Below are 13,238 nucleotides of genomic sequence, written 5' to 3'. Positions count from 1 at the left end.
CAAGGGCTGCAGTGACTGCTGTTGCTGTTTGCTGATGCTCTGGTTTTTCCTCCAGGTGATTTTATCCGAGCGCTGTATGAATCAGAGGAGAACTGTGAAGTGGACCCGATGCGAACTCCACCTTCAATACTGCCCGAACATCAAGCCAACCTCCGGATGTGCTGTGAGCTCGCCCTCTGCAAAATCATCAACTCATATTGGTCAGTTTTATTCACTTTGAATTGACACATTTGTTTAAAAATGATTGAGTTGTGCAAAATGATGCTGACAAAAGCTGCAGGATGCATTGAAGTAGGCAGATATATCAAATAGGGCATTATTTTTTGCACAGTTATTTATAAATAACTTTTAATTATTATGTTTCATTAAAAGCGCCAACACAAAAGTTTTACTTTACATTTTACTGCTAATTGTATCATTAAACCAGTTTAAAAGACTCTTTTAATGAAGGTTATAATAACATTTTTTTTTATCTGATATCAAATGCAGATGAAAATTATATGATGACAGACTCATTATTTATTTATTTAATTTTAAATCATTTACTTATTTATTTAATAAATTGATATGGTTTTGCCTATTAATAGTTTTTGCTTTGTGATTAATGTAAATATATATAGGGGTTGGACAATGAAACTAAAACCCCGGGTTTTAGACCACAATAATTCATTAGTATGGTGTACGTCCTCCTTTTGTGGCCAATAGAGCATCATGTCATCTTGGGAATGACATATACAAATCTTTACAGTGGTCAGAGGGATTTTGAGCTATTCTTCTTGCAGAATAGTGGTCAGGACACTGCATGATGCTAGTGGAAAAAAAAATTTCTGACTCGCTCCAAAATACCCTAAAGTAGCTCAATAATATATAGTTCTGGTGACTGTGCAGGCCATGGGAGATGTTCAACTTAAAGGTGCAGTATAGGTCAGCGGTTCCCAACAGGGAGGTCCCGGAACATAAGGGGGCCTCAGGGAGCTCTGTGGGGGGTCGCGTCAAATTTAAAAAATTTTTTGCAGTGGACAATTAGGAGAAAGATCATGTTGCCTTAGTTCATTTTATCCCCTGGCTGACCAAAACATTTGTAATATGTCCTCCAGAAAAAAGACAGAGTCTCACTGATTCACCTTCAGCAGCTAATACTAATGATCCAATCATACTGGACCCAGGTGAGGAAGCTCCAAACATTTCGAGTCGTAACGCTAGCAAGATGCAGGAAATACATTGGTGGATTTGCTCTTCAGTGTTTGGACTCTCAGTAGTGAATATTAAACCACACCGAACTGAGCTAAACTGAACTGAACCTAAACTCTGAAAACTGAACTACACTGTTTCAGTTTACTATTATCTTTTATGTGAAGCTGCTTTGACACAATCTACATTGTAGAAGTGCTATACAAATAAAGGTGAATTGAATTGAATCAAATTTTAGTGGCTGAACAACACTTCTGTGCATATAACCCATTCATAAAACAACAAAATCTACATCAGCTTTGCGTGACTAAAATTGTTTTAAAGCATAACATTACCTGTCTAACAGAAATCCTTCAGCCATGGTGTCGTTCTTCCTCCAGGCTCATTCTGAAAACGTAGTCCCGTGGACGTTTATTAGAGACCGCAAAGTACGTCCCGGGACGCGAATCCACGAGAGGCCGCTGTGTGCACTTTTTTGCATCTCGAATGTCTCTCACGAGCGCCGTTCGCGCCCGCGATGTTCTCGCGTAAACCCACCAGAGGCCACTGTCGAACGACCGTCTGTCTGTCTGTCTGACTGACTGAATGATTGACTGGGCGACCGGCCAATCGGCCGACAAACCCTCCTCCTTTCCTAAACCCAACCAGTTTTACCGATTGACCCGCCCGCCCGCTTGCTTCACCAAACCCAATCAACAATTTACAAAAGCTGTCCAGAAAAAGAAAAGCCCTCGTCTGATTTTTTTACCACGTTTTTGGATTTTACCACATTCTCGCCCTGTTATGAACTTTATTTTTTGGATTCTGTTTTTGTCTTACCTGATTTCTGGAACCGCTCTTCCCCTCAAACCTGGTCGTTGTCATCGTCGTCTTGGCCAGCTCCTCTCTGTGCTCAAGTTCGCCGACGCACACGATGAGCTAACCGGACTAACTGTTTGTGGCGGAAAAGCCCTCCACACGGAGGTAAGCGGTCAGCCTGTAAGTGCGAAAAGGAACAGCGTCACACCGCCCCGTAGCATTCGCTTTTAAAAAACGAAATGCAGCCATACGTACCTCCGGCTACATAATTCGCGGTCTCCAGAACATCCACGGGGCTACATTTTCAGAATGAGCCTGGGTTGCAACTAACTCCAATATTAATTCAGGATTTTAAAGTTTTGATTCACTCTATCCGTCTTTCCCGTGCATGCGGATCTGTGTGAACGGGTGCGCAGTTGTTTAAATCTACATTTGCTGAGAGACAGTTTGGGCTACTTATCAGAATTATGGGAACTATCAGCCCGACAATATTAATTGGATGAACATTTTTTAGTCTTATGCCTTACCCAAAATATAAAAATACATTTAGATCATTTACTTTAATCATTACTACTGGACTGTGAAGAGACTTTCAAGCAGCACAACAAAAAATGTTTCTGAAGACAATCGACTACTGCACCTTTAAACAGAACCTGGGGGAAAAATATAAAAGAATTATAACTGAAACATGGCGAAAACATGGGTGTGCTTGAGTCTGCTTGATTGTGAATGGTAATGTTTGATTTGATGTGTTTTTAGTGCGTTCCCCCGAGAACTGAAGGAAGTGTTTGCATCATGGCGTGTTCGCTGTGCTGAGAGAGGAAGAGAAGACATTGCGGATCGACTGATCAGCGGCTCCCTCTTCCTGCGTTTCCTCTGTCCAGCCATCATGTCTCCATCTCTGTTCAACCTCACGCAGGAATATCCCGATGAGCAGACCTCACGAACACTCACACTCATCGCCAAAGTGGTGCAGAACCTTGCAAACTTCTCCAAGTCAGTACACACACCTTCAAAATCTCAGGAACACTCCACTTTTTTTGGAAATAGGCTCATTTCACAAATCACCTAGTTAAACAGTTGAGATTTACCAATTTTAAATCCATTTAGCTTCTGGAAGCAATTTTAGCTTAACTTAGCTTAGCATAAATCATTAAATTAGATTAGGTCATTAGCTTCTTGCTCAAAAATGACCAGAGTTTAGATAATTTTTACTGTTTAAAGCCTAAATCTTCTGTAGTTACATCTTGTATTAAGACTGACAGGATATTAGAAGTTGCTATTTTCTAGGTAGGCTAAGAACTATATTCTAATTCTGGCGTCATTAGCCATATTGGCCTAATAATTGGCTCATTGTACAACTCCTCTAAAGTTAAACAGTTGAGTTTGACCATTTTTCTAATCCATTTAGTCGATCTCTGGGTTTGGAGAAGGACTTTTAGCTTAGCTTAGCATAAATCATTGAATTGGATTAGACCGTTAGCATCTTGCTCAGAAATGACCAGAGTTTAGATCATTTTTACTGTTTTAAGCTTGAATGCTCTGTTAGATCTTGTATTAAGACTGACAGCAAAAAAAAGTTGCTATTTTCTAGCTAGGCTAGGAACTATAGTCTAATTCTGGCGTCATTAGCCATATAGGCCTAGTAATTGGCTCATTGTACAACTCCTCTAAAGTTAAACAGTTGAGTTTAACCATTTTTTGAGTCCATTTAGCTGATATCTGGGTCTAACTGGAGCACATTTAGCTTAGCATAAATCATTTAATCGATTAGACCATTAGCGTCTCGCTCAAAAATGACCAGAGTTTAGATCACTTTTGTGATTTAAAGCTTGAATGTTTTGTAGTTACATCTTGGATTAAGACTGACAGAAAATTGCTAGAAACTATAGTTTAATTATGGTATTATTAGCCATATTGGCCTAGAAATAGGCTCATTGTACAACTCCTCTAGAGTTAAACAGTTGAGTTTGACCAATTTTTTTATCCATTTTGCAGATCGCCGGGTTTAGAGGAGCACTTTTACCTTATCTTAGCATAAATCATTGAATTGGATTAGACCGTTAGCATCTCGCTCAAAAATGACCAGAGTTTAGATAATGTTATTAGCTATATTGGCCTAGAAAATATAAACTTTACATTTTTTAATTACATACAGTACAATGTTTCCTCTATGATTTTTTCCAGCTGTGACGGCAGGCCTTTTACAGAGATCTACCAACCACCTATGGCATTATTTTAATGACAAATGACGTGAGCGCAGTATCACAAGTCAAGATCGCATTTATGTAATCCGAGCATGCAAATCTCTTTGCTTGTGTGCCGATTTTCTCTGTTCGTGCACAAAACTTTTTGCACACTGAAGTGTGATTTAGTGTGTTTATATAATGAGCCTGTCTCTAACATTAATGAAATTTGTTATGAATATTTATGAATGTCTCCAATAGACCTACAGAGTGGCATTAATGCTTCCTGAAGTAAAGTGAAATGGCCATAAATTCCAGCAAGATAAAGTCATTTTATGCACAACAACAGACCTTTATCTATAAAGTATAATTATGGAAACTGTGTTCATCATAACTGAAAGCTACGTCATGTTTGCTGGCCTCACGCATCGCGTACTTGTCAGTCAGTCAGTCAGTCAGCATGTCACCATAAAGGGTTAAACAAGTAATGCTCAGCACAACTACGGTTACAGAAAAGTTTGTGCTGCTATAATTCACTTACCTTTTAAAATGTTTTGGTGTGATTATAACCCACTATTTAAAACAACGACTAATTGATTTGAATGAGGAGCTGTAATGTTGCCGTGGCGGGATGAATTTTGGTGTGGCGCCCCATCATGGAAGAATGAATGTAGCAGAAACCATACAGTAACTACAGAAGAGTCAAGCTTCGAAAAGGAAAATTATCAAAAACAGTTCTTTTTGTGCAAGATGCTAAAGGTCTAATCTGATTTAATGATGTATGCAAAGAGAAGCTAAGTTAAAAGTGCTCCTACAGACCTGGGGCCTCATGTATCAACGCTGCATACGCACAAAAACTTTGCGTATGCCAGATTTTACGCTCGCATTTGGATTTACTAACGATGAAATTAACATGAGAATGTGCGTTGGTCCACGCCAACTTCATGTCTGGTGTACATGTATTTCTTGTTTGTGTTTGTTTTATTTCCATTGGCGTCTCCTAGAGGCAATTATGTTAAATTGCACACTACATAGTATCTTTGAGCCGTGCAATGGCAGCTGTATGGGACAGGATCATGCGCATGTGTAGCAGGTATATAAGGTTTCCATACCATGCAGTTGACCAGCCAAACATTAAAGCAAAATTTGCAGCGATCGCCAGTTTTCCCAATGTAATCGGAGCGATCGACTGCACGCACATTGCTATAAAGGCGCCATCTGAAGACAAATTTGCATATGTAAATCGGAAACATTTCCATTCAATAAATATGCAAATAATATGTGATGCTCAAATGCGATTAACAAATATTGTAGCAAGGTGGTCTTGGTCAACCCATGATTAATTCATCCTCACAAACACCATGGTCGGGATGAGGCTCCAAGGTGGCAGGCACTCGGTCAGTTGTAGAGCGGGCGATGGGGCAGCTGAAATGCCGGTGTCGCTGCCTTGATAAGAGTGGAGGGGTGCTGCTATGCCGCCTTAACAAAGTGTTCCTCTAATACATCTGTGTCTCCCACAGACACGGATACTACTCCAGGCAGTAAAGTGTCGCCAACAATTGAGGCAACTCTCTCCTCAAAGGGTGTTAGTCTGCGTACGCAGTGTTTCATACATCTGAATTTTTTACTGCATACGTACAATTACAGCTTTATCCGTACGCAATGTTTTAGTATCAATTCAACACAAGTCTTCATACATGAGGCCCCTAGACTTCGGCTGAATGGGTTCAAAAATGGTAAAATTCAAATGTTTAACTATAGCATACTTGTAAAATTAATATATTTCCAAAAAAGGGGAGTGTAACTTCATTGTCATGTTATAATTCCTGCTGTTAGCTGCCTTTATTTCATTTTTTCCTAGATCATGATAATTGTGATTTAAAGGAATTTAATCACGCTTTACTCACCCTCAAGAGTGCTTTTAAACCTTTAACATTTGCTCTTTTCTGTTTGAGTTTCTTTCTTCTGTTGAACACATAGTAAGATATACTAAAGAATGCTGTCAGCCATTGACTTTGTAACAGATCAAGTCTGGTAACGGAGTTGAGTATCCAAATGCAGCATCTTTATTACGAGAATCGTCAGGCAGGTAAAGGTCACAACAAGAACAGACAGAAGCATGCAGGTAATCCAAAAGAGTAGTCGAGGTCAAAGGCGAAGAGAACAGGATAGGCGTCAAACAACAAGAAACAATAAACAAGGCGAAGATCAGGAAACACAGCAAGGCAAGACAATGGAATGCTTTGTAATGCTCCAGGAAATAAACAAGACTCAGCAAAGTGTATGTGTGATACATATACATATATAGTCCTGGTAATCAGTCTATCATGAGCTTCCTGCTGCGTGTGAGTAATCAGGAGGAATCAGGAACTGGTGTGTGTAAGGTGCATGATGGTATTTGTAGTCCTGTTCAGTGACAGATGTGGAGTTCTCCAACGATCTGCAAGGATTAGATCTTGACAGACTTCCATAGTATTTTTACATTTTTTGTTTCCTTTTATTGAAGTAAATGGCTGCCTTTTTCCAGCATTCTTCAAATTACCTTCTTTTGTGTTCAATAGAAGAAAGAAACCCAAATAGGTTTGGAACAAGTGGAGGAAGAGTATTTTTGGGTGTCTCTTTAAATGGTATTCATTCAGACCAGCATATGGTACACTTATAAACCCAGGACTGTCCTCTTAAATTCAGAAGATGTGTCTTTCGCAATGGAGACCTCTTTAACACTGAGGTCATTTAGTCCATCATTCCAGATCTTTACCCATTAAGCTGTAAGAAAATGTGCAGCAGTGAACATTATGATCATTCATTATCTTTGCGGTAACATTCTCCACTCTGTCCTCTTGTCCTGCAGGTTTGGCAGTAAGGAGGAGTACATGTCCTTCATGAATGAGTTTCTGGAGATGGAGTGGGGCTCCATGCAGCAGTTTCTCTATGAGATCTCCAATCTGGACAGTGTTAGCAATGCTGGGGCCTTCGAAGGCTACATTGACCTGGGTCGCGAGCTCTCCATCCTGCACAGTCTGCTCTGGGAGGTCATGGCTCAGCTGAGCAAGGTACGTGAGGATTTATTATCCACACCATGGCTTATCAATGTGGGCAAATCGTTTTAGAGTAACATCATTTCTGTGTTATGCACATTTATTATTTGATATTTAATTGTGCAATCTCAGTTATTATTATATATTCAAATGGCCTTTTGCCTTTTTTTTTTGTGCTTTAATTTAATTTATGGTATTTTATTTTTTTAGTTTTTTATTTTATTGTTTTATTTTATTATATTGTCTTTTATTTAATTGAATTTGATTTATTTATGTTATTTTATATTTAATTTTCAAAATAATTACGTTATTTTATTTTATTTTATTGCTTTATTTTATTATAATGTGTTTTATTTAAGAAAATTGTATTTATGTTATTTTGTTGTTTTTAATTTATAAAATTTTATTGTAATGCATTTTGTTTTATTATTTTATTTTATTATATTGTTTTTTTTTATTTAATTGCAATTCATTTATGTTATTTTATAAAAAAATCTAATTGCTTTAAATTTTATTGTTTTATTTTATTATATTGGCTTTTATTTATTTAAAATTTATTTGTTATTTTATTTATTGTTTTTTAAAACAAAAAAATTGTTTTAATGTATTTTTTTATTTTATTGTTTTATTTTTTATTGTCTTTTATTTAATTGCGTTTTATTTATGTTATTTAATATAATTTTTTATTTCTAAGATGAAAAAAATATATATTTTAATGTATTTTATTTTCATTTTATTGTTTTATTTTATTAAATTGTCTTTTATTTAATTACATTTAATTTATGTTATTTTATATTTTTTATTTTTTAAATGAAAAAAATAATGTATTTATTATTTTATTTATTGTTTTTATTACATTTTATTTTAATGCATTTTATTATATTGTTTTATTTTATTAAATTGTCTTTTATTTAATTAAATTGTATTTGTTATTTTATTTTATTGTTTTTATTTTTTAATTTATAAAATCTTATTTTAACGCATTTTATTTTATTCTATTGTGGTTTGCCTTATTTTGTTTTGGTCATTTTTATTTTTATTTTTTTTGTATTTTATTTTATTGTGGCTTTTGCCTTATTTTATTTTAGTTTTTTTATTTTATTGTGTATGATTTAATTTGATATTATTTATGTTGTTTTATTTTATTGTCTATTTTATTGTATTTTTTACCTCAAATGTTCCACTTTTTTATTTAGATTACCATTATTCTTTTATTGTAAGTTTCCATTTTTTTACTGAATTGTGAAAGGCAATTACAAAAATTTAATACAGTGTATGACACAAAATGTCATAAAACATGTCATAAGATGATTTATAAACTGTATAATTTCAGTTCAGCTTTTGCTTTACAACAGTCTTAACCAGACATATTTGAAAGATGAAAATATGCAAAACCTTTAAAGACAGATAGACATTAATGCACTTTATTGACATGCAAATGTAGTATTCACATAAGAATTCCTGTTGTATATGTGATGACAGTGATTGTTTTCTTACATTTGACCTCAGTCATCAATTAGGTCTTGGTTTATTGTGTCAAAGGATGCCATCATCAAACTTGGACCATTGCCCCGCCTCCTCAATGACATCAGCATGGCCCTCCGCAACCCTCACCTGCAGAGGCAGCCCAGTCATCAGACAGACAGACAGCCAGCAGAGAGACAGACGGACCGACTTCTCTCCCGACCCAGCTTCAACAGGGGCGTCTCGTCTGAGTTCCAGAATCTTATGATGAGAGACCTCAACAGGTAACACAACTCCAAATACACTTAATACACAAATAGACTTCTTTGAGCATGTACACATTGACATCACCTATATGCTATATAACTGCAGGTTAACTATGTTTATATATAATAACTGTTTAAAGCTGTTAGTCACTAGTTAATCAGTTAAAGTTATTAGTAACTAATAAAGTTATGGTAAATAATAACCTTAACTTATCTGAATTTGATTGCTTTGAAACAATAAGTATTGTGAAAAGTGTTATACAGACAAACTAGAATTGAATTGAATTGAACTTTAGCTGTGTGTGGGTTGCTGGATCTGGTATCGGCCTACTGGTACCGACACAAATCCGATCTTGCGCATGCGCTTTATACTGTGTAATTTATAATCCAACAAAAGCCATTTAGGTAGCCTATTATAAGGCACTAGAAAGTTGTCATGTAGGCCTACTATATCCCAAATGTTCTGAAGCCATTCTATAGTTTAAAGTGCGGCTAGGGGCATGGGTTAGGTTGGTCTCGCGGCCTCCCTGACTACTCTTGACGCGGCTGTGATTTTTACTGGGGCTTTTTGTTTTTGCACTCTCTCTCCATGCCACCTCCAGAAAGACGCCGCCCTGGGCGATCAACCACATTGCCCATGCCTAAATCCGCTACTGGCTAAAATTTAAATAAAAACAGAAAATAGGAAACTATAACAGTACATAAATGATACTAAAACAACACTATAAGAAATCCTAAATAATTAATTTATAAAACATTCATTCATTCCCTTCATTTTGTTACAAATGACAAAAAGACCAGTCACTAAAACTATCGCTAAAATTAATATAAGACAAAAAATAGGAAACTATAATAGTACATAAATGATACTAAAACAACACTATAAGAAATCTTAATGAATTAATTAATACATAACATTCATTTACTCCTTTCAATTTGTTACAAATGACAAAAAGACCAGTCACTAAAACTATACCTAAATGAAAATTAAAAACAGAAATTAGAAATTTACTCGTAAATTATACTAAAGTACCACTATATGTCATCTTAATTAATTTATTACATAAATAATACTGATATTAACGAATCAAATTTGAATCAACAGAAAATCAAGAATATTAAAAATATCACCCTGTGGCTTGCTATAGTAGGTATTATAGAACAGAGCTTAAGTGAATGAAATATATTCCTTCTGTATACAGTAAAAGTCGATATGTTTTTTTTCACACATTCTGGTTCTCATATCTCCCACAGTTCAGTGGAGATCACTCGTCTGCCCTCTCCAACCTCCGCCATGTCCAGCGGTGGAGCTCCTCCATCCCGTCCAGGAATGGCTGGGTTTGCGGACCGCGATCATCCTCACCGAGCCTCGTCTAAAGATGTTTTCTATGGTGCCCGTCCCCCACTGGCCCGCTCCAGTCCAGCGTACTGTACTAGCAGTTCAGATATTACTGATCCAGACCCAAAGGTAAGTCCTTCTGCTGAAAAAACAAACAGCCCATGTCGTTTAGATTTCTCTTAGAAATTGTCACTTGAATAACAGCTCGCTCCCTAGCACACGTTTCACCAGCTTTTCTGAGGGTTCGCTTTGTTCCTGTGGAGAAGGAAGCGCCACTGACCTGCTTTACTGCATGGAAAGAGGCTGCAGGATGATGTGGGTGCTGTCAGTACATACCACTGAGATTCCTTACATTAGTCTTGCATCACCATTTTGGGATTCAGGGTTCAGAGCTAATAATTCACCCTGAAGTTAAACTTCTGTGATTATCCTGTATGTGCAGGGTTCATAGCGGTTAGTGCTGTCAAAGAAGTGCTTTACACTGAAAAAAAAAGATATGACAATAATAACAATATTATTACACATTGAAATATCATTATAATAAACAATAAATGTTACTTTGTTAGGGTTACTGAACTTAATATTTTTAGTCAGTTTGTTGTACATTGGAATAACAAGAAAAGTAAATTTTATTCAACTAAAACATTTTAGGCAGCAATAGTTATTTTCGCTGTGTAGTCACTACATTGCAAGTCTTCTAAAACCTTTTTAAAATAAATATAGAATTTTGTTATGTGAAAATTAAATAAGACACAATTGGAACCTTAGAGACAAGCTAAAAACCAGGCTTTTTGTGTTGTAATTTTGACATTAGTAGGCCAACTCAGCTATACTTTGGCCTCAAAATATAAAAGTCAGAATAGTTAATAATGCTAGATTTTAATATTATTATATTACAAATAATAACATATAATTCTAATAATAAAAGATAAAGAAATAACCTAATAAAATGTATTTTTAATGTCTGCTTTAAATGAATATATATATAGTTTCAATCAGAATTATTAAACCCCTTTTAATTTTTTTCTTTTCTAAATTTTTCCCAAATGATGTTTAACAGAGCAAGCAAATTGTCACAGTATGTCTGAGTAAGTCTTCTGGAGAAAGTCTTATTTGTTTTATTTTGGCTAGAATAAAAGCAGGTGGAATTTTTTTAAAACTATTTTCAGGTCAAAATTATTAGTATTATTAAGCTATATTTTGTTTTTCGATAGTCTACAGAAAAAAACATTGTTATACAATAACTTGCCTAATTACCCTATCCTGCCTTGTTAACCTAATTAACCTAGTTAAGCCTTTAAATGTCACTTTAAGCTGTATAGAAGTGTCTAGTCAATATCTAGTCAAATATTATTTACTGTCATCATGGCAAAGATCAAATAAATCAGTTATTAGAAATGAGTTAATAAAACTATTATGTTTAGAAATGTGTTGAAAAAATCTGCTCTTTGTTAAACAGAAATTGGGGAAAAAAATAAAAAGGGCGGGGGTTAATAATTCAGGGGGTTTAATAATTCTGATTGCAACTGTATATTCAACAATGTAGCAATGTCACACTGGTAAGTCTCATGAAGTACTTTTATGTTGCTTTAAAGGTGCAGTATGTAAATTTGACACCCAGTGGTTAAACTAGGTATTTCACTCCTGGATCAAAACAAACGCAAGCGCAGGTTGCCAGATTGAGGAGAGGAGCGAGTGATTTAAACTCGATAGAAGGAATATTTTCCATATTTAAAAGGAGTTTTTGTCCTAATCAACACCTCGAATTGATGTATAAGAAATGGCTTCTATTTCTTACAGATAAACAACAGAAAACTGACAATGATCCCCTTAGGTAAACCTTATGTCCTTAATTCAGTGTTAAATGCTAACAATTTTAATTTGAATGCCATTTACCTGACATTTATTGTCATACTACTGAAAGCAGCAGCAGATAGATCAGCTCAGATCTTGAAACTAAAATAAACCAATTGAAATTGAACTTTAGAACTAAACACATATCAGTGATTCAGCATCTACATTTAATAATGTTAATGTTAAAGAGGTTTAATATGTATTATATAGATTATAAACCTTACCATTTTGTGGGTGAGTTCATATTCTGTGCTTCTGAATGGCTGTATTTAAATTTCTGTCATGTTTCGTCTGGTGCACACAGGGTTACAATGTAACCTGCTCACCTAAAGTTTATGTTCGGAATATTTATATCTAATTAATAACCTCATGCGGAACTGAATCTGCGTCTCATTTTGGAGGCTGCTACTGTCCACCGGAGGTCGCATTTCGGTTACAGATGCATACTTTGAGAGCCTTTCTGACTGAATTAATTAAATACATGGTTTTCCATCAAGGTATATAATTATAAATATATATATATATATATATATATATATATATATATATATATATATATATATATATATATATATATATATATATATATATATATATATATATATATATATATATATATATGTATATATATATGTATATATATATATGTATATATATATGTATATATATATATATATATATATATATATATATATATATATATATATATATATATATATGTATATGTATATGTATATGTATATATATATATATATATATATATATATATATATATATATATATATATATATATATGTATATATATATATATATATATATATATATATGTATATATATATATATATATATATATATATATATATATATATATATATATATATATATATATATATATATATATATATATATATATAATTGGCTAAACTGGCATTGGGCAGGTTAAAATGACCAAAACAAAGACAGATGTTTCGGCATGGAAAAGACATTTTCAAAGCAGAATAGCATTGTTTTTTAGATAAACAGGTTTACTTAGCATGTTTCTTAAATATATGCAAACATATTAGGGTATTTTTATGCTTTAGAAGAGTCGAAAACTTACATA

At 34.5% G+C, this 13,238-nt stretch overlaps 1 protein-coding gene across 1 annotated transcript in view; it reads left to right on the top strand.

Annotated features, from left to right (window-relative positions):
- The window catches only part of syngap1b (synaptic Ras GTPase activating protein 1b), a 297,039-nt gene that overhangs the window by 222,430 nt on the left and 61,371 nt on the right, over nucleotides 1-13,238 (top strand). The window contains exons 12-15 of the mRNA XM_056475755.1: nucleotides 2,749-2,985; nucleotides 7,027-7,228; nucleotides 8,756-8,961; nucleotides 10,198-10,411. Of these exons, the coding sequence (XP_056331730.1) occupies nucleotides 2,749-2,985; nucleotides 7,027-7,228; nucleotides 8,756-8,961; nucleotides 10,198-10,411 (859 nt within the window). The remainder of the gene's footprint in view (nucleotides 1-2,748; nucleotides 2,986-7,026; nucleotides 7,229-8,755; nucleotides 8,962-10,197; nucleotides 10,412-13,238) is intronic.

Source organism: Danio aesculapii, chromosome 16, assembly GCF_903798145.1.
Source record: "Danio aesculapii chromosome 16, fDanAes4.1, whole genome shotgun sequence".
NCBI lineage: Eukaryota > Metazoa > Chordata > Actinopteri > Cypriniformes > Danionidae > Danio > Danio aesculapii.
The sequence above is the reverse complement of the archived record's forward strand: the minus strand, read 5'-3'. Positions and strand labels throughout refer to the sequence as shown.